The 18512-nt window shown below is 63.9% G+C and overlaps 3 protein-coding genes across 3 annotated transcripts; 2 read left to right on the top strand and 1 right to left on the bottom strand.

The window, feature by feature from the left end:
• Nucleotides 1-783: 783 nt before the first annotated feature.
• On the top strand, nt 784-5752 carry TFPT (TCF3 fusion partner). The gene is made up of 6 exons (XM_073322154.1): nt 784-889; nt 1920-2163; nt 4302-4372; nt 4680-4749; nt 4910-5149; nt 5272-5752. The coding sequence occupies exons 2-6, from the start codon at nt 1924-1926 to the stop codon at nt 5389-5391; spliced, it is 741 nt and encodes a 246-aa protein (XP_073178255.1). The 5' UTR covers nt 784-889; nt 1920-1923; the 3' UTR covers nt 5392-5752.
• Nucleotides 5753-6412: 660 nt separating this feature from the next.
• On the bottom strand, nt 6413-8896 carry NDUFA3 (NADH:ubiquinone oxidoreductase subunit A3). Its single transcript, XM_073322200.1, has 4 exons — nt 8802-8896; nt 7576-7650; nt 7272-7349; nt 6413-6646 (listed from the first exon to the last, which is right to left on the bottom strand). The coding sequence occupies exons 1-4, from the start codon at nt 8815-8817 to the stop codon at nt 6555-6557; spliced, it is 261 nt and encodes an 86-aa protein (XP_073178301.1). The 5' UTR covers nt 8818-8896; the 3' UTR covers nt 6413-6554.
• A 1308-nt stretch (nt 8897-10204) lies between these two features.
• Nucleotides 10205-17097, top strand: LOC140902229 (T-cell-interacting, activating receptor on myeloid cells protein 1-like). Its single transcript, XM_073322095.1, has 6 exons — nt 10205-10264; nt 10673-10960; nt 11254-11541; nt 15163-15444; nt 16452-16587; nt 17065-17097. The coding sequence occupies exons 1-5, from the start codon at nt 10228-10230 to the stop codon at nt 16580-16582; spliced, it is 1026 nt and encodes a 341-aa protein (XP_073178196.1). The 5' UTR covers nt 10205-10227; the 3' UTR covers nt 16583-16587; nt 17065-17097.
• Nucleotides 17098-18512: the final 1415 nt, after the last annotated feature.

The raw sequence follows: 18512 nt of genomic DNA, 5'->3' as shown, positions 1-18512 counted from the left end.
ACCCCTGCAACCCCACCCGCCTCCCTCCCCATGGGCCCCACCTCCCCCAGCCTGCCCCCAACCCCTGCCCCACCTCTGCTCTCCCGTATCTGTGCCCCACTGCACCCCCACCCCCCCTTCACTGTATCTGTGCCCCACTGCACTCCCACCCCTGCAACCCCACCCGCCTCCCTCCCCATGGGCCCCACCTCCCCCAGCCTGCCCCCAACCCCTGCCCCACCTCTGCTCTCCTGTATCTGTGCCCCACTGCACCCCCACCCCCCTTCACTGTATCTGTGCCCCACTGCACCCCTGCCCCCTACGACCCCCCCAGCCTCCCTCCCCATGGGCCCCACCTCCCCCAGCCTGCCCCCAACCCCTGCCCCACCTCTGCTCTCCCGTATCTGTGCCCCACTGCACCCCCACCCCCCCTTCACTGTATCTGTGCCCCACTGCACTCCCACCCCTGCAACCCCACCCGCCTCCCTCCCCATGGGCCCCACCTCCCCCAGCCTGCCCCCAACCCCTGCCCCACCTCTGCTCTCCCGTATCTGTGCCCCACTGCACCCCCACCCCCCCTTCACTGTATCTGTGCCCCACTGCACTCCCACCCCTGCAACCCCACCCGCCTCCCTCCCCATGGGCCCCACCTCCCCCAGCCTGCCCCCAACCCCTGCCCCACCTCTGCTCTCCCGTATCTGTGCCCCACTGCACCCCCACCCCCCCTTCACTGTATCTGTTCCGGCCCGCGCCGCTGGCGTCACCCCGGTCCCGTTAACGAGCCCGCCTCGCGCTACCTCCGCCCGCCCCCTTCGTGGCGTCATCAGCGCGCGTCCGGCCTGGCCCCGCCCCCCTGCGGGACGGGACGTCGCCTTCAGGCAGAAGTCGGGGAACGGGGCCCGGGGGGAAGGTGAGGGGGGGGATCCCCGTGGGCGGGGGGGGGGGGCGGCGGCGAAGCGAGGAGGGGGATCCCCGTGGGCGGGGGGGGGCGAAGCGAGGAGGGGGGATCCCCGTGGGCGGGGGGGGGGCGGCGAAGCGAGGAGGGGGGATCCCCGTGGGCGGGGGGGGCGAAGCGAGGGGGGATCCCCGTGGGCGGGGGGGGCGAAGCGAGGAGGGGGGATCCCCGTGGGCGGGGGGGGCGAAGCGAGGAGGGGGGATCCCCGTGGGCGGGGGGGGGGCGGCGAAGCGAGGAGGGGGATCCCCGTGGGCGGGGGGGGGGGCGAAGCGAGGAGGGGGGATCCCCGTGGGCGGGGGAGGGGGCGGCGAAGCGAGGAGGGGGGATCCCCGTGGGCGGGGGAGGGGGCGGCGAAGCGAGGGGGGGATCCCCGTGGGCGGGGGGGGGCGGCGAAGCGAGGAGGGGGGATCCCCGTGGGCGGGGGGGGGCGGCGAAGCGAGGAGGGGGGATCCCCGTGGGCGGGGGGGGGCGGCGAAGCGAGGAGGGGGGATCCCCGTGGGCGGGGGGGGGCGGCGAAGCGAGGAGGGGGGATCCCCGTGGGCGGGGGGGGGCGGCGAAGCGAGGAGGGGGGATCCCCGTGGGCGGGGGGGGCGAAGCGAGGGGGGATCCCCGTGGGCGGGAGGGGGGGCGAAGCGAGGAGGGGGGATCCCCGTGGGCGGGAGGGGGGGCGAAGCGGGGGGGGATCCCCGTGGGCGGGGGAGGGGCCGGAAAGCGAGGAGGGGGGATCCCCGTGGGCGGGGGGGGGTATTGGCAGCAGGAGGGGTCAGTCCCTGTAAGGGGGGGTCATGTCCCTGGTGGGGGGTGTTAGCAGAAGGGGAAGATGGGTCCGTGTAAGGGGGATGGGTCCCCAGTGGGGGGTGTTAACAGCAGAGAAGTGTGTGTGTGTGCTGGGGGGGTCGCAGCTTAGTGCTTGGTGGGGGAGACCCCGTTTTCCCCATTTTCCTGCCCCCGTCTCATCACTGCCCTCACCCCCCACCCCCTGCAGCGCCATGGCCGGGGTGGGCTTCGAGGAGTTCTCGGTGCCCCCGGGCTCGGAGCTGGCGCTGCCCCCGCTCTTCGGGGGGAACATCCTGGAGAGTGAGCTGGAGACGGAGGTGGAGTTCGTGGACGGGGGGCTGAGCGGGGACAACCTGCAGGACGAGGAGGAGGAGGAGAGCCAGCAGCGGCAGCGCGAGCTGGGCCGCCGGAAGATTCAGGCCCTGGCCCGGCGCTGCAAGGAGATCGAGCAGGTGGGGAGGGGGGGCTGGAGCTGGACACAGGGCTGGGGACCAAAGCTGGCCCCACCCTCTGAGCCACTCCCCCCCGCCACTGGCCACAGCCTGGCTCCGCCCCCTGAGCCACTCCCTCCATTGGCCATGGCCTGGCTGTGCCCCCTAACTCACTCCCTCCATTGGCCGCTGCCTGGCCGTGCCCTGTAAACCACCAGCCCCCCTGGTCCATAGTGCCCCAAGCCATGGCCCAGCCCTTCTACCTAAGTCATCACCCCACACGTGCCCAGCCCCATCCCACCCCACTTCCTTCACAACCACCAGTCCCTGCCCCACCAACCCAGGGTACCCACTGTCCCCCTTCAGTGGGCCTTGGGCCCTGCCCCCTCACCTGCCCCACCCCCACCATTCCGGTCGCCTGCAGACACTCGCGTGCTGCATCTGGCCAGCCAGTCGGCGCTCACCGGCCCTGATTACACCCCAGAGTGCCCCCTGACGCATCCCCAATCCCAGCTGCGCTGCCCTCTCCTGGCCAGAAACACTCCCTCCACTATTCCTTTAAGGGAATAACATACACCAGCTCACGGTGCTAAGTGAAGTTACCAGATGCTTTATCTTATGCACCCTGGAGTAGATGAAACAAGTTTATTAACTATGAGGAGAGAGAGATTTGAAGGGATCAAAATGCTCTCTAGTGCCTGCTTCAGCTAGGTTAGATTCAAAGCAAAGTTTCTCCCCGTGTGCTTCCAGCTGACCGAATTCTGTAGGCCAAGACCCCCACCGCCGAATGCAGGGCTGGTTTCTTTGTCCTCTCAGGTGTGGCGAATGCGATGGGCAGGGGGAGAGGGAGCTCCCATGGGGTCTTTGTCCCTCCTTTGGATAGTGTCAGCCCCCATTTGACAAACCTTTCCAGCTGAGAGCCGAGGGGGCTGGCGGAGGAAGTAGACCTCACATTGTTTCTTTGCTAAGGCCATGTTTACGCTACACAATCACATTGGCATGCGGTCGCTGTGGTTATTCAATTGTTTGCGGGCACGCACACTTGGTGCCTCGGGGTGTGTTGATTGTACCGGCAGCGTGGGATGGCTCCTGAAAGTCATCGGTCGACAGAAATATCACGGCGTCCGTGCCGATGCTGCATCTACCTAACTACGTCGTGCAGGACTGTCAGCCGCTTGGGGAGACGGCGCTACCAAACCGGCGCAGACACGCGCTTACACACCCCTGAGCGATGTAGTTATACTGATATAGGTCTGTAGTGTAGACCCGGCCTTTGTCTCTGCTCCCCTTTCTTGCCCAAGACTGGCTGCTTGCTCGGTGGTGGCCCATCGGCTTCGTTGCCGCCGGGCTGGGCCTCCCTTGTCTTTGAGAAACCAGCCTAGCCACTCCCCAGACTTAGCTGGGAAATGCGTCCGTCGGGATCTCAGCTCGTTACACGTAGTGCTGCTAGGTGCCTTTTGCCATGATATCACTGCTTCGCAAGCAGACAGTCTTCAGCTCCCCAGCCATGCCTTGCACCAAGCTTATTACACTAGGGTGGAGGGCAGTGATATGCCAGCCTCAGGGGTTCAGGAGCCAAATTAGTGATCTCCAGAGCGGAAAGAACCACACTTGTGTGAATTCCTTGTTCCACTGACTGTACGACGGTATGTTTTATCGATAATTCTCACAGCAAAGTTAATAACTTAGGGCAAGTATCAGGGGATAGCCGTGTTAGTCTGTATCCACAAAAACGAGGAGTCCGGTAGCACCTTAAAGACTAACAGATTTATTTGGGCATAAGCTTTCGTGGGTAAAAAACCCACTTTGTCAGATGCATACTTCTGAAGAACTTAGGGCAAGTTAATCACTGGTTAACAACACAGCGAAAGCAGCCTGGTTAACCAGTCTCCATTCAGAACCATTCCTTACATCCCTGTTTTCATCTCATGCTGCAAAGGAGACACACTAAAGCAGCTCTCAAGCTTTGGTCTGAGTCTCACAGGTGTGGGGTGTGAACACAGGGGTGCACTGCGGAACACTCGACCCCTGGACCCCCCACAGGACGCATCTAATGCAGGGGACGACCCCTTGGCTTGGGCAGAGGCGGGAGGTGCTGGGGGAGAAGGCTCCAGCCTGGGTGAGTTACCGGCCTGATGCGTCTGTTTCCCTGGCTCCAGGTCAACGAGAGGGTGTTGAACCGACTCCACCACGTGCAGAAGATCACACGGCGGCTCAAGCAAGAGAGGAGGTAAGAGCTCCGGGACGGGAGCTGGGCCTAGCGCGACAGCCTCAGCAACTCCCTGTCCAGGGAGCACCCAGCCCAGTGGGGCCCTGATCTCACTGACATTGTGTCTGGGCAGCATCCAGCCCGACGGGGCCCCAGTTTCGGTGATTCTGTGGCCAGGCAGCGCCTGGCATGATGGGAGCCTAATCTCAGTGAGTCTGGGAAGTGCCCGGTGCGACGGGGCCGCGATCTCTGTGAGTCTGGGTCTGGGCAGCGCCCGTCCCCAAGGGGCCCTGATGTCAGAATGTGTCTCTCTTTGTTCCCCCTACAGATTCCTTATGAGGGTCCTGGATTCCTATGGGGATGACTATAGACAGAGCCAGCTCACCATTGTCCTAGAGGTAGGAGCCCCTCTCCCCACTAGGGGGTCCCTCCCTGGAGTGGGGCAGATTCTGTTTTGGAGCTGTCAAGAGAATTCAGCCCTTTACTGTGGCCCTGCTCGACTTCGGAGAGCCCTGGGTGGGAGCCCACTGAATGGCTCTGTTCCCCCCCCGTCCCCAGGACGAAGGCAGCCCCAGCACAGAAGCCCCCACCCCAGGAAATACCGAGAATGAACCTCCAGAGAAGGAGACCCCCCGGCGCTTCCCTGGCCCCCCGCCAGCTGGTCCAGAGCCCAAGAGCCCATCCCAGGCGGAGACCCCCATGGGGAAGAAGCGTCGCCGGCATGGGCGTGAGGACAAGGAGCAGAGGGGCAGGCGGCTGGCCCCTGCCCTCCTCCCCATGGATGACTTCCCTGCACAGGTACCGGTCACTCCCCTTGCTCCTGGGTGGTAGCTAGATGGGGCTGATGTGGGTGAGGAGCAGGATACCAGGCTAGATGGGCTCGGGGCTTGTGGGTCTGACCCTTTTCTTCCCCCCTCCAGCTCAAAGAAGAGGACGAGTTCCCCTGTGACCAGGACACCGTCAGCTGGCCCCAGCCCCGGGACAAATTCATCCATTACCCCAAGTTCTCCAGCCCTGGGGCCTGCGCTGATTTCGACTGAACCCTTCTGAAACTGACCAGGCCCCTGGCTCCAGCCCTCAAGGGGTTAAACCAGGAGGGGTGCGGTCCCTCCCTGTGGACTGGGAGAGGTTAACCCCCTGTACACCAGGCCCCTGTGCTGTGGGACCGACAGCTAAGCGGGGACAGGGTAGGAAGCCTCCAGCCGGCTGGGAGAAGGAGCTTTCCCAGGGTGGGTAAAACTCCTGCCGGAATCTTTCAGGGTTAAAAGCCCCGCAGAGTAGGGCAGGTCTCATGATGAGGAAATAGAGACGTTGGTCTGGGCCAAAGCGCACAAACACTGAGTGAACTCTGCTGTACTGAGTTAGAGCAGGGGGTCGGGATGTCTGGGTTCTGTCCCTGGGGGGGGGGGGGGGGGGCAGTGGGGTTTAGTGGTTAGAGCAGGGAGGGCTGGGATATAGGACAGTTGAGTTCTCTCCCTGACTCCGGGAGGGGAGTGGGGTCTAGTCTTTGTTTGCTGTTTGCACAGCCCCCTGGTCCCTGCGTTGATGGGACCATCGTTGCTACCCCCCTAATGAATAATAAATGGAGTCTGGGACGCCTGTGTTCTAGTCCCTGATTCTCTACTGGGCCCCCTGGCCTGTGTCTCCCCCATGTCTCCCCTCACACTGCGTGATCTGTGGGTAGGTGGAGCGAGTAAGCACTGGGACGGGGCACTGCCTCTCCCCCCAGGTGTAGATGGTCCCCTTGGTCAGTGCAATGAAACTGTGCGTGCAAGCATGCAATTCCCATGTCCTCCTGTAGAGGGCAGCAGCTGTGCACGCTCCAGGTCTCCCCCTGGGGCAGGGGCAGGGACACCCACAGAGCCAGCAGGGCTCCATCCCGCCAGTAGGGGGCACCAGTGACGCTAACACAGAGGCAGCATAGCCCTGTCCCTCCTGCCGGGGGTGCCAGCAACACACTAACAGCCAGCAGGGGGCGCCAATGTCACTATCTCACAGCCAGCAGGGCTCCATCCTGCCAGTAGGGGGCACCAGGGACAGATTAACACACACCCAGGCTGGTTCCGTAAGTCAAAACCTTTATTACATCCATGGGGGGAGGCGGAGAGAACCACACCCCCCTGTAGCCAGCAGGGGGCAGTGCGCTGACCCAGCCCAGGGGGAAGGCTCCCTCTGCAGCCAGCACGTCAGGGCCCCGGCCATGTCACAGCTTCTTCAGCCAGTCCAGGCTGGGCCCCTCCTTATCACAGGGGTGGGAGGGGATGTTGGGCATCTTGCCGTCATCTCGCACGGGCACTAGAGAGAGGTGGAGGTGGCTTAGGGGGAGGGGGCTCTCCCCAGGGGACAGAGTGCAGGGGTGGCTTTAACCCCTTCACCTCTGCAGAGTCAGCTGGGGCTCACCCCCCTCCCTCAGGGGTCAGCACCCCACGGCCATCAGCCTAGCTGCTACCCGCTGCCTAAGGTGCACTGTGATGCTGCCATGAGGATTGGCCAGGGGAACCAACCAGCTGAGACTTGATCCAGCTGCCTGGTGTGGGGAAGAGAGGCCCACAGTAGGGGGCGCTCTCCCCTGGCAGTCAGTGCTAGCCCCATTGCCCCGGGGCAGCGCTAGGGGGCGCTGTAGGGGGTGGGTTGGGGCACAATCCCCTGGCAGTCAGTGCATTGCCCCAGGGCAGCGCTAGGGGGCACTGTGCCACAGGGAGTGGGGAGGGTCAGCAGGGGGCATTCTCCCCTGGCAGTCAGTGCATTGCCCAATTGCTCCAGGGCAGCGCTAGGGGGCGCTGTGCCGCAGGGAGTGGGGAGGGTCAGCAGGGGGCGCTCTCCCCTGGCAGTCAGGGCTAGGCCTGATGCCCCAGTGCAGCGCCTGGCACCTCTCTCTCAGCTAGGCCCCCCGGGGGGCGGCATGGCCAGGAGCCCTCACCTGGGTAGACGTAGGGCGTCGCTCGGTTGATCATGCCGGAGAACTTCGTGTAGGGGCTGAGCAGGGGCGCCACCGTGGCTGCAGGCAGAGAGACACGGACAGCGGACAGCGTCAGCGCAGCCCCACGGATGCCGAGGCGCGCAGGGGCTCAGTAAGGGGCGCTGGGCTGCGGGGAACAGTGTGTGGGGCTCGGCGGGGGGCGCTCTCCCCTGGCAGTCAGTGCCAGCCCCCTTGCAGCACTAGGGGGCGCTGTGTAAGAGCGGGGCAGGGGGCTCCCCACGTCCTAGTCATGGGGGCGACTCACCCAGGATGCCGATGGCGAAGGAGACGGTGATGACGGGTTCCTTGGCCCACATGTCCTTCAGGAAGGCGCCGATCTCTGGGGGGAGGGGAGGAGAGCGGAGCGTGAAGGGTTAATGTCCCCCCCAGCACAGATCCCCCCTCCCTCCCAGCTGGGGCAGCCCGCCCCCCAAACCAGATTCCCCCCCCCGCTGGGGCAGCCCCCCCCACCGCAGATCCCCCACCGCAGATCCCCCTTTCCCCCCCCGCTGGGGCAGCCCCCCCCACCGCAGATCCCCCCCCACTGGGGCAGCCCCCTCCACCGCAGATCCCCCTTCCCCCCCCGCTGGGGCAGCCCCCCCCCAGCTGGGGCAGCCCCCTCCACCGCAAATCTCCCTTCCCCCCCCGCTGGGGCAGCCCCCCCCACCGCAGATCCCCCTCCCCCACCGCTGGGGCAGCCCCCTCCACCGCAAATCCCCCCCCGCTGGGGCAGCCCCCCCACCGCAGATCCCCCTCCCCCCCCGCTGGGGCAGCCCCCCCCCCGCAGATCCCCCTCCCCCCCCGCTGGGGCAGCCCCCTCCACCGCAAATCCCCCTTCCCCCCCCGCTGGGGCAGCCCCCCCCACCGCAGATCCCCCCCCGCTGGGGCAGCCCCCCCCACCGCAGATCCCCCTTCCCCCCCCGCTGGGGCAGCCCCCCCCACCGCAGATCCCCTCCCGCTGGGGCAGCCCCCTCCACCGCAGATCCCCCTTCCCCCCCCGCTGGGGCAGCCCCCCCCACCGCAAATCCCCCCCCGCTGGGGCAGCCCCCCCCACCGCAGATCCCCCCCGCTGGGGCAGCCCCCTCCACCGCAGATCCCCCTTCCCCCCCCCGCTGGGGCAGCCCCCACCGCAGATCCCCCTCCCCCACCGCTGGGGCAGCCCCCTCCACCGCAGATCCCCCTCCCCCACCGCTGGGGCAGCCCCCTCCACCGCAAATCCCCCCCCGCTGGGGCAGCCCCCTCCACCGCAAATCCCCCTTCCCCCCCCGCTGGGGCAGCCCCCCCCCCGCAGGTCCCCCCCCAGCTGGGGCAGCCCCCCCCCCGCAGATCCCCCTCCCCCCCCGCTGGGGCAGCCCCCTCCACCGCAAATCCCCCTTCCCCCCCCGCTGGGGCAGCCCCCCCCACCGCAAATCCCCCCCCGCTGGGGCAGCCCCCTCCACCGCAAATCCCCCTTCCCCCCCCGCTGGGGCACCCCCTGAAGGAGACGCTCACTGCTCAACGCCGCCATCTTCGCTCCCGCCGCACAGGAAGGAAACCGCGGGCCGGGCCGGGCCGGGCAGCCTGGGACTTGTAGTGCGGGGCCGCTGGCCCCGCCCGCCCCCGGGGAGAGAACCCAGGAGTCCTGGCTCCCAGCCCTCCCCCCACCTCCGGAACCGCTAGCCCTGGCTCTGGGGCGGGAGCCAGGACTCCTGGGTTCCCCCCCCCCACCCCGAAACTTGAACCCCAGTAACAGCTCTTGGGGGCATCTGCGCTCCAGACTCCGATTTGAGGGGTGGGGCATGGGGCGGGGGAGGGGGAGCTGAGGCAGTCCTGAGGCCCCCGTCCCCGGTGGGATGGGGGGGCTGGAAGTGTGGGGGGGCTGAGAGGGTCCCAGAAACCCCCAGACCCCACAGCAGAGGCAGCTGAGTGCCCCTGCCAGCCACCCCATCGCCCCACACCACAGAGGGAACCCCCAGGGGACAGCCCCCCCATCACACATCTGCTTCCTCTGAGTCACCAGGGACTTTCAGGAGGGAGAGAGCGCCCAGCACACGGCTCGCCTGGGCGTGATGAACCGCGCTGGGGTAGCCAGGCTCCCTGCCCAGCGGCCTCAGTCCCCAGCACTTGGGAAGTGGGCACAGGACTCCTGGGTTCCCTTCCTGGCTCTGGGGTGGAGATGGCCCCTCTACCACTCTAACCTCCCAGGGCCAGGGAGAGAACCCAGGTGTACTGGCTCCCAGCCCTCCCTGCTCTAACCACTAGACACCACTCCCCTCCCAGAGCTGGCTGGGTGGCAGGGCGAGTGCAAGGTAGCCTAAGGCTGGTCTTGGTAAGGCATAGCACTGCAGCTCAGGACACCTGGGTCCAATTCCTGGCTCTACCGCTCCTGCCCCTGTGCTATGTGGTCTTGGGCAAATCACTGAATCTCTCTGTGCCTCAGTTTCCCCATCTGTGAAATGGGGAGAACAGTCCTTCCTTTGTCTATTTACCTGTGAGCTCTAGGGAGTGTCCCTCACTTTGTGTCCAGTGCCCAGCACGGCAGGGCCTGATCTTGGTCAGGGGAAGGGGGCGCCTGTCTGTGCAGCACCCGGTGCCATGGGACCCCTCATCTCAGTCTGGGGGGGGGGCGATCTGTGTGTGGGGGGGTGTCTATGCAGCACATGGCGTGACGTCCTGAGCTCAGCGTGTGTGTGTGTGGGGGGGTCGGTCTGTGCAGCGCCTGGCGCGACGGGCCCCCCCCCGAGGTTGGTTGGCACTACCGTAATACATGTAGCAGAGGTGCAGGCCCCCTACCCCCCGCAGCGTTTGGGCCCCCATCGGAATCGGAAGTGGAGATTTTCCATTGTGGCCAGTGGCTCATTTCCTAGAGCTGGGTTTTTCCCAGTGCCTCCATCCCAGCCCTGCCACTTCCCCATTGCTGGCCGCGCGGCTGCACACCATGGCCGTGACTCTGCCAGTCCTGCTCCTGACGGTTGGTGAGTGTCGCTGCCCGCCCTACAGCTGAAAGGGGGCTAGAGCAGGGGGGCTGGGAGCCAGGACTCCTGGGTTCTCTCCCCGGCTGTAGGAGGGGAGTGGGGTCTAGTGGTTGGGGGCTGGGAGCCAGGACTCCTGGGTTCTATTTCTGTCAGAGCAGATGAGGACTGTACAGGCCATCAAGAAGGGGGTCACCCCGGGGCCCATGGAGACCCCTCGGTGAGGTGGGGCAATGCAGGGCAGGGGCTCTAGGGGAGAGGGCAGGGTAAGGTGCTAGCTGTGACGGGTAGGGCCAGAAGAGGGGCTGTGTGTATGGAGGGCTCAGGTAGGGTGGGGGGCAAAGGGAGGAGGGAAGGAGGGTTGTTTGGGGGTCACCCAGAGGCCTTCCCCCCCCCACTCTGTGTCTCCAGCTCTTCCGAAGCCGTCCCTTGTCTGGGACCGGGCCACAGGAGCCGAGGCGGGGATCAGGCTGCGCTGCTCTGTCCTGGGGCCGCTCGGGGCCGGCTGGTTCACCCTGCACCGGGACGGCACACCGGGCCCTGTGGCCAAGGAGCGGGCCCCAGCGCAGGGCTCAGAGGTCACGTTCCTGCTGCCCAGCGTTGGCCCTGGCGAGCGGTACCGCTGCGGCTACTGGAACCGGGATGCGGCCGGGGGGCGGGTGGAGTCCCCGCTCAGCGACCCCGCTAACGTCACCAGCGGTGAGTCCTGAGGGTCTGGTCCCAGGGGCAGGGAGTGGGCGGGATGCCAGAAGATGGACCCGGGGGTCGGATCCGCGGGGCAGGAGGGGGCGGGATGCCGGGGTAGGTGGGCCCATGGGTCTGATCCTGGGGGAAGGGAGGAGACGGGATACCGGGGTAGATGGGCCCGTGGGTCTAAGCCAGGTGGGAGGATACTGGGCTCTCCCAGTTCCCCCCCCACACACAGTCCCCACCCCAGCTCGGGGTACCCAATACCCCACCCCAACGCTCTGCTTCCCTTGTGCCCGGTCCAGATCGCTACCCCAAGCCATCCATCGCCGTCAGCCCCGGCGCGGAGGTCTCGGCCGGCCAGACCTGGACGATCCGGTGCTGGGCTCCGTATGCGGGGATGAGCTTCGTGCTGTACCGGGCCCGGGAGTTCTGGACTGAGCGGGCGCCTCGTGGAGACCCCCCCACGGCCGAGTTCCACCTGGGGAACGCCGGCGCCGCCAACGCGGGGAGATACACCTGTTACTATCATACCACCAGCGAGCCCTTCGCCTGGTCCAATGCCAGCAACCCCCTGGAGCTCAGCGTCATAGGTGGGGGGAAAGGGGCACGGGGCCTCTCCCCTCGAGGGAGCGCCGGCTCCCATCCGGCCCCAGGGCTGGGACTGGCTGGCTCAGGGGGCGGGGAATGGGGCTTGGGGCCTCTCCCCTCTAGGGCACGATTTTTTCAGCTCATTTTGTATAGATGTGAATGTCTATGGGATGGATGTGGGAATAGAGGGAGGGTGTGGCGGGATGGATGGGGGGATGAGAGGGTAGAGGGAAGGTGTGGGGGATAGAGGTAGAGTCTGGGGAGATGGATGGATGGGGGATAGAGTGAGGGTGTGTGGGATGGAGGGAGGGTGTGGGGGGATGGATGGGGAGATGGGAGATAGAGGGAGGGTGTGAGGGGATGAGGGATGGATGGGGGGATGGGGGATAGAGGTAGGATCTGGGGGGATGGATGGATAGAGGGAGGGTGTGGGGGGATGGAGAGACGGGGGATAGAGGAAGGGTGTGGGGGGATGGATGGATGGGGGGATGGGGGATAGAGGGAGGGTGTGGGGGGATGGATGGGGAGATGGGGGATAGAGGAGGGTGCGAGGGATGGATGGAGGGATGGCAGGATAGAGGAAGGGTGTGGGGGGATGGGGGGATGGATGGCAGGGTGGTGACTGAGTTCCTGGGGGGCCACACTGAGATTGCTCAATCAGGGCAACTTGCAAAGAATGCGGCAGACAAGCCCCCAAAGCTGGTGGTTATTCAACTACTTTGATTCACCCAGAGCTTCTCCAACACCTTCCTGGTTACCCAGATGCCAAAACAGAGCTCCCTTAAAGCCACCCAGCCTTGGGCTCCCACTCACGTATGATGAGGATGACTGAAAATCTTGTTCCTCATATAAAAAGTTCTACCGATACCAAAGGATGGGACACATCAGCCCCAGGTCTCTGAATATCTCAGCTCTTGCCCAGATACACGCTCACAGCCAATTCCTGTTAACTAAACTCAAACTTACTAAAAAAGAAAAGAGAGAGCGAGCGAGCGCATGGGTTCAAAGATCGGTATCCGTACAGACCCGAATACAGTTCTTAGGTCAGGTTCATAGGAGAGATGTGAGCTTTAGAGTCACAAAACGTTCTTTTGGAATTAGTCCGTTGGTTCAGTCCAATGCCCGGGTGCCCCTGACTGGAGCTGGAGACCCCAGCCTGGCGGCTCGAACTTCCCCTGATGAAGCTTAAGCAGATCTGAGACGACAGGATCAGGGCCCACAAGTCCTTTCCTAGCTCTCTGGGAGCCTCTTAGCGGCCTGCAGTCCTTGGGGAAGTATGGTGGCTTTGAAGTAGAATCACCTGTTTTCTATGTAGATGTCCTGGACTCAGTAGACCCAGGTCACTAGGTGCATTCAGCAGTATAAGGTAATTATCCCTAAAGCGGTTCCTAGATGATCTATTACGAGTTTCAAAGAGAAATATAGACAAGGACATTTTTACAGCCAAGTTCCATCTAAATGTTAATATTTCCGTTTGCTCTTTGAATCAGTAGAGCATAGAGACGGACAGGAACCGGCTGGTTACACTGCTGTCACGGAGTCCCTGGGCGATGCTCTGGAACTGCTTCCTACGAAGCCAGGCAGGACTCTGGGGAAGTCTCCTCTCTGGGAGCAGGCTGTCTGCAGGACACACAGCTCCCCCGGCTCCACCTTCCTGGGTCTGACCTCGGAGCATTCAGCCTCCTCTGCCCCTCCGTGCGCTTCCCACAGCGAGTCCGCTCAGGCGGGGTCCTGGGGAAGCCAGAGGGTCCTGCCCCCCAACTCCGCAGTCAGACGTGACTCTCAGCCAGCCAGTAAAACAGAAGGTTTATTAGACGACAGGGACATGGTCTAACACAGAGCTTGTGGGTGCAGAGAACAGGACGCCTCAGCAGGGTCCATTTTGGGGGGCAGTGAGCCAGACAACCCCGTCTGCCCTTCACTCCATGTCCCCAGCCAGCCCCAAACTGAAACTCTCTCCAGCCCCCCCCCACCATCCCCCCGGGCTTTGTCCTTTTCCCGGGCTAGGGGGTCATCAGATTCCTTTGTTCTCCAGCCCTTTAGCTCTCACCTTGCAGGGGGGAAGGGCCCAGGCCATCAGTGGCCAGGAAACAGGGTGTTGGCCATTCTCTGTGTCCAGACCCCTGCACACACCTGCCCTCTAGGGCTCTGCAAGGATCATACACCCTTACCCCACCACCCAGATACTTAAGAACTGCCTAGGGGAAACTGAGGCACCCCCACACTATTCAGAGGAAACATTAAGAACAGTCCTGCTTCGTCACAGCTGCTAACACCTAACAAGATAGAGGCCAGTGGTTCTCAACCTATTGACCACGGTGGGCTGCAATGTGTTATATGCACAGGTGCTGATTTTCCAAAGTGCCGAGGGGTCTTCGACCCCCAGCTCTGCGACAGGCCCTGCCCCCACTCCACCCCTGCCTCTTCCTGCCCCCTCTCCACCCCCGCCCCACCTCTTCCCGGCCAGTTCTCCCCCCTCCCCCGAGCATGGTGCGTCCTCGCTCTTCCCCCCCCCAAGCCTCCTGCATGCCGAGAAACAGCTGATGGCAGCAGGTGGGAGGCGCGGGGAGGGAAGGGGAGGTGCTGATCCGCAGGGCCGGAGGCGCTGGGGTGGTGGTGATGGGGAGCACTGGTCCCTCTAAGCTGGGCGCGCACACAGATCCTAAACCCCACGCACACGGCGAAACACTGCGCGCCTAACAACTTGCACGCCCGGCCCGTCAAAAACCAGAGGGGACATTGGTGGGGAGCTGATGGGGGGCTGCCGGTGGGTGCTCCGTACCCCCCACTTTTCCCCACCGTGGGTGCTCCAGCCCCGGAGCTGTGTGCTGATTGGGCTGCAAGTGGGCCATGGACAGCAGGGTGAGAACTGCTGCTCTGGGAAACCGTAGCCAAAGACACTCACTAGCTTCTTCTAACTCTCTGACAAGGCCACGTTTCGAAGCTCTAGTGTATCTCACGTGGAATGGCCCCAATCCCCATTGACATTGGCACTAATATGTCCCTAAAGGCTGAACTTGGGTCATGTAGCCTGCTAGGTGCTTAGCCCTTTCTGGCTCCGTGTCACGGGGGGCGGGTATGGGGACGGCTGGAGGTCTATGGCAGCGGCTGGCTGGCGGTGTATGGGGGCGGCTGGATGGACGGAGAGCCATGTGTGGGGATGGAAGGGTAGAAGGAGGGATGGCTGGAGGGTTGATGGAGGGGTGGGTGGTTGTCTGTAGGGATGGATGGAGGAAGGGATGGATGGAGGGGTGTGTCTGGGCAGGGATGGAGGAATGGGGGACGGATGAAAGGGAGTGTCTGGGGAGGGAGGAAGGGAAGGATGGAAGGGTGTGTATGGGGAGGGATGGGAGGATTGAGGGAGGAAGGGATGGAGGAATGGGGGAGAGATGGAGGGGGGTGTCTGGGGAGGGAGGGATGGATGGAGGGTTGTCTATGGGGAGGGATGGATAGAGGTGTGTGTAGGGCTGGTGGGTAATGCACCCCAGTGCATTGTGGGGTGGTGCCATAGGGTCCGTGGGTGGAAGCGCCCCCTGCAGGCCGACGACCCTGCCCCGGCACGGGTACAACCGGGGCCATGCGGGGCCGGAGCAGCATCTCATGGGGGCTCTTCGCTCTTCCAGACGTTCCCAGCGCCCGGGAGAGGTTCGTGGATGTGGGCGGGAAGCTCCGGGTGAATTGCTCTGTCCCCGATGCCCCGGGTGGCTGGTTCTTCCTGTACCGAGACGGGGATCCCGAGCCCTTGGCCTGGATCGCAGCCGATGGGGACAATGGGCCGGCCGGCTTCAATCTCCCGGAGGAGCAGGCCCTGGGCCCCAGCGGGATCTTCAGCTGCCTTTACGGGCCGGAGGAACCGGGCCCCCATTTCAACCTGGATCTCAATGACACGGAGGTGCAGACCCAAGGTGAGTGCGCGGCCGGGGGCATCCAGCAGTTCAAGGGTTAATCAGTCTGGCCATATGTGCGCTGGGCTAAGTCGGGGGGAAGTGGGGCGCTGGATGTGGACTGGCTACAGTCCTGCCTGGGAACTGGCCAGGGACCATGGGGTCTGGGCATGGATGGACAGATGGAGAAGGTGTGTGGGGATGGGTGGATGGATGGAGGGGTGTGGGGGGAGAGAGGGGTGAGTACGCGGACGGATGGATAGAGGGTTGGGGGGATGGATGGAGGAGTGTGTACACGGAGGGATGGGGGATGGATGGATGGAGGGGTGTGTATGGGGAGCGATGGAGGGATAGAGGAGTGTGTATGGGGATATATGGATGGAGGGTTGGGGGGATGGATGGAGGGGTGTGTATGGGAGGGATGGATGGAGGGTTGGGGGGATGGATGGATGGAGGAGTGTGTACGCGGAGGGATGGATAGACGGAGAGGTGTGTATGGGCATGGATGGAGGGATAGAGGGGTGTGTACGTGGAGGGATGGATGGATGGAGGGTTGGGGGCAGATGGACGGAGGGGTGTGTATGCGGAGGGATGGATGGATGGAGAGGTGTGTATGGGCATGGACAGAGGGATAGAGGGGTGTGTACGCAGAGGGATGGATGGATGGAGGGATGTATGGACGGAGGGGTGTGTATGGGGATGTATGGATGGAGGGTTGGGGGCAGATGGACGGAGGGGTGTGTATGGGGAGGGATGGAGGGATAGAGGGGTGTGTAAGCAGAGGGATGGAGGGTTGTGGGGGAGGGATGGACGGATGGGTGAGTATTTCGAGCTCTGGGAGGAGTGTGGGGTCCAGCGGTTAGAGCCCAGGGGTGGGGATCAGGACTCCTGGGTTCTCTCCTCTCACGGCGGGGGCGGGAGCAGTGCAGGTGGATTTTCTCCCCCTTCTCCCCATAAGCTGTTAGCTGCGAGGGCCGATCTCTAACCGTGTATTTTTTTTCCATTGTCTCCTTCCTGCCCCCCCACAGGCTCGTGCTCTGAGGGCACCAACTACAGCCAGACCAATGCACTGCGGCTGGGCCTGGGGGCCGCCGTCCTGCTGCTGGCTCTGCTCTTTGTAGCCCAGGCCTGCTGGGAGGAGAGACACCTGCAAGGCTGAGGCCAGTGAGTTGGTCCTGGGGGAGGTGGGGACGAGGCCATGCTGGAGATTCCTGAATCCCAGCCCCCCTCCCCCTCTTTAACCACTAGTCCCCACTCCCCTCCCAGAACTGGGGAGAGAACCAAGGAGTCCTGGCTCCTAGCCCCCCTCTGCTCTAACCACTAAACCCCACTGCCTGCCCAGAGCCGGGGAGAGAACCCAGGAGTCCTGACAGGTGCCTGCGCCCCCTCCCCAGCACAACCACCTCGATTTCCCGCTACAGCCCAGCTCTCAGGGGGGATTTGGGGTGAAGTTGCCCCCCCCAAGTCTGTTTCACACTTGACACTCTCCTGCGTCTCCCCACACTCAGGGGAAAGGCTGGGGTTTGGGGTGGGAGGAGCGGGACTGAGACCCCATCTGTCCCGGGGGGGCTGGGGAGGCCCCTCTGTCCAGGAAGGGGGGTCTCAGGAGTGCAGCTAACGGGGTTCTCTCTCCCCTCACAGGCCGTCACGGGCTCGCAGGCAACTAAGGGAAGGAATAGCCCCCCCCCACTCCATGCAGCCCCCTCTGCTGGGATTCACCCCCCCACTCCACCTCGCCCCCCGCCTGGTCTATCCCACCCCATCCATTCCAACCCCCTAGCCCCCACCTGCCAACCACCCCTTCATCCTGTCCAACCCAGTCCTCTCTGTTCCCCCTCCCCCATTAGCCCCCCCAACATCCTCTTCACCCTGGGCTATCTCAGCCCCTCCCACCAGCTCCCCGCTCTGCCCCCATCCCAGCCGATGGCCGCCCCAGATTCCAGGGTGGGTCCCCCATCGCCCTGGCAAAGGGAGAGCGGACGTTTCGGAGCGGGGGCAGCCCTGGGGGAGCCCGCCTGGTCCCTGGAATGGTCGGTCAAGCCCCCCCACAAGGTGGGCAGGGGAGCTGCTGGCGGGAGGGGGCTGAGGGATGGTACCACACGTCGCCCCCCTCTGGAGCCGCGAGTGCTGGGCTTCACCGCTGCCCGGCACCTCCTGTATTTATACAGCCCCGCCCTGGTTATACGGACCAGGGACCGGGCCTCAATAAAGAAAGTGTGATGCCCCCCCCCAGGGGGGGGGTGTCTGGTGATTGGCAGCTTGTGTCTCCCCGGCCCCTTCCTCCCTCACACCCTGTTCTTACACTACCAGTGTTAGTGCAAAGGGCCGCCACTGGGACAGAGTAAGTGTCCCCATCGTGCCGGGCGTTGCACAGACCCCCCCACTGACTAAGATTGGCGGCCCTGTCACACCGGGCATCCAGGCTGGGCTTTAATGCGGGTGTCAAAGGGCTAACAAAAGAGGGTAGTTGACTTAAAGTGTCCACCCATTGCAATGGAATCGCCCCGGACGCGGCGATAAACCAGTGGTGGAGGGGCCCTAAGCGTCCGTCCCCTGGGCGCAGATGGTCATAGAATCAATCATAGAAACATAGAATCTCAGGGTTGGAAGGGACCCCAGAAGGTCATCTAGTCCAACCCCCTGCTCAGAGCAGGACCCATCCCCAGTTAAATCATCCCAGCCAGGGCTTTGTCAAGCCTGACCTTAAAAACCTCTAAGGAAGGAGATTCCACCACCTCCCTAGGTAACGCATTCCAGTGTTTCACCACCCTCCTAGTGAAAAAGTTTTTCCTAATATCCAACCTAAACCTCCCCCACTGCAACTTGAGACCATTACTCCTCGTTCTGTCATCTGCTACCATTGAGAACAGTCTAGAGCCATCCTCTTTGGACCCCCCTTTCAGGTAGTTGAAAGCAGCTATCAAATCCCCCCTCATTCTTCTCTTCTGCAGGCTAAACAATCCCAGCTCCCTCAGCCTCTCCTCATAACTCATGTGTTCCAGTCCCCTCATCATTTTTGTTGCCCTTCGCTGGACTCTCTCCAATTTATCCACATCCTTCTTGAAGTGTGGGGCCCAAAACTGGACACA

The sequence above is a fragment of the Lepidochelys kempii genome, chromosome 23 (assembly GCF_965140265.1).
Source record: "Lepidochelys kempii isolate rLepKem1 chromosome 23, rLepKem1.hap2, whole genome shotgun sequence".
NCBI classification, from domain to species: domain Eukaryota; kingdom Metazoa; phylum Chordata; order Testudines; family Cheloniidae; genus Lepidochelys; species Lepidochelys kempii.
Note: the sequence above shows the minus strand (reverse complement) of the source record. Positions and strands in the feature narration are given on the sequence as shown.

Bases quoted from the DNA above. Each gene is read 5' to 3' on its own strand.
- TFPT (XM_073322154.1), top strand. From the start codon at position 1,924: ATGGCCGGGGTGGGCTTCGAGGAGTTCTCGGTGCCCCCGGGCTCGGAG. The intron at 2,164-4,301 runs GTGGGGAGGGGG...CCCTGGCTCCAG, and splicing joins GCTGCAAGGAGATCGAGCAG to GTCAACGAGAGGGTGTTGAA. The intron at 4,750-4,909 runs GTAGGAGCCCCT...CCCCGTCCCCAG, and splicing joins AGCTCACCATTGTCCTAGAG to GACGAAGGCAGCCCCAGCAC.
- NDUFA3 (XM_073322200.1), bottom strand. The intron at 7,350-7,575 runs GTGAGTCGCCCC...CTCTGCCTGCAG, and splicing joins CTTCGCCATCGGCATCCTGG to CCACGGTGGCGCCCCTGCTC. The intron at 6,647-7,271 runs GTGAGGGCTCCT...ACCTCTCTCTAG, and splicing joins GACGCCCTACGTCTACCCAG to TGCCCGTGCGAGATGACGGC.
- LOC140902229 (XM_073322095.1), top strand. From the start codon at position 10,228: ATGGCCGTGACTCTGCCAGTCCTGCTCCTGACGGTTG. The intron at 11,542-15,162 runs GTGGGGGGAAAG...TCGCTCTTCCAG, and splicing joins CCTGGAGCTCAGCGTCATAG to ACGTTCCCAGCGCCCGGGAG. The intron at 15,445-16,451 runs GTGAGTGCGCGG...GCCCCCCCACAG, and splicing joins CACGGAGGTGCAGACCCAAG to GCTCGTGCTCTGAGGGCACC.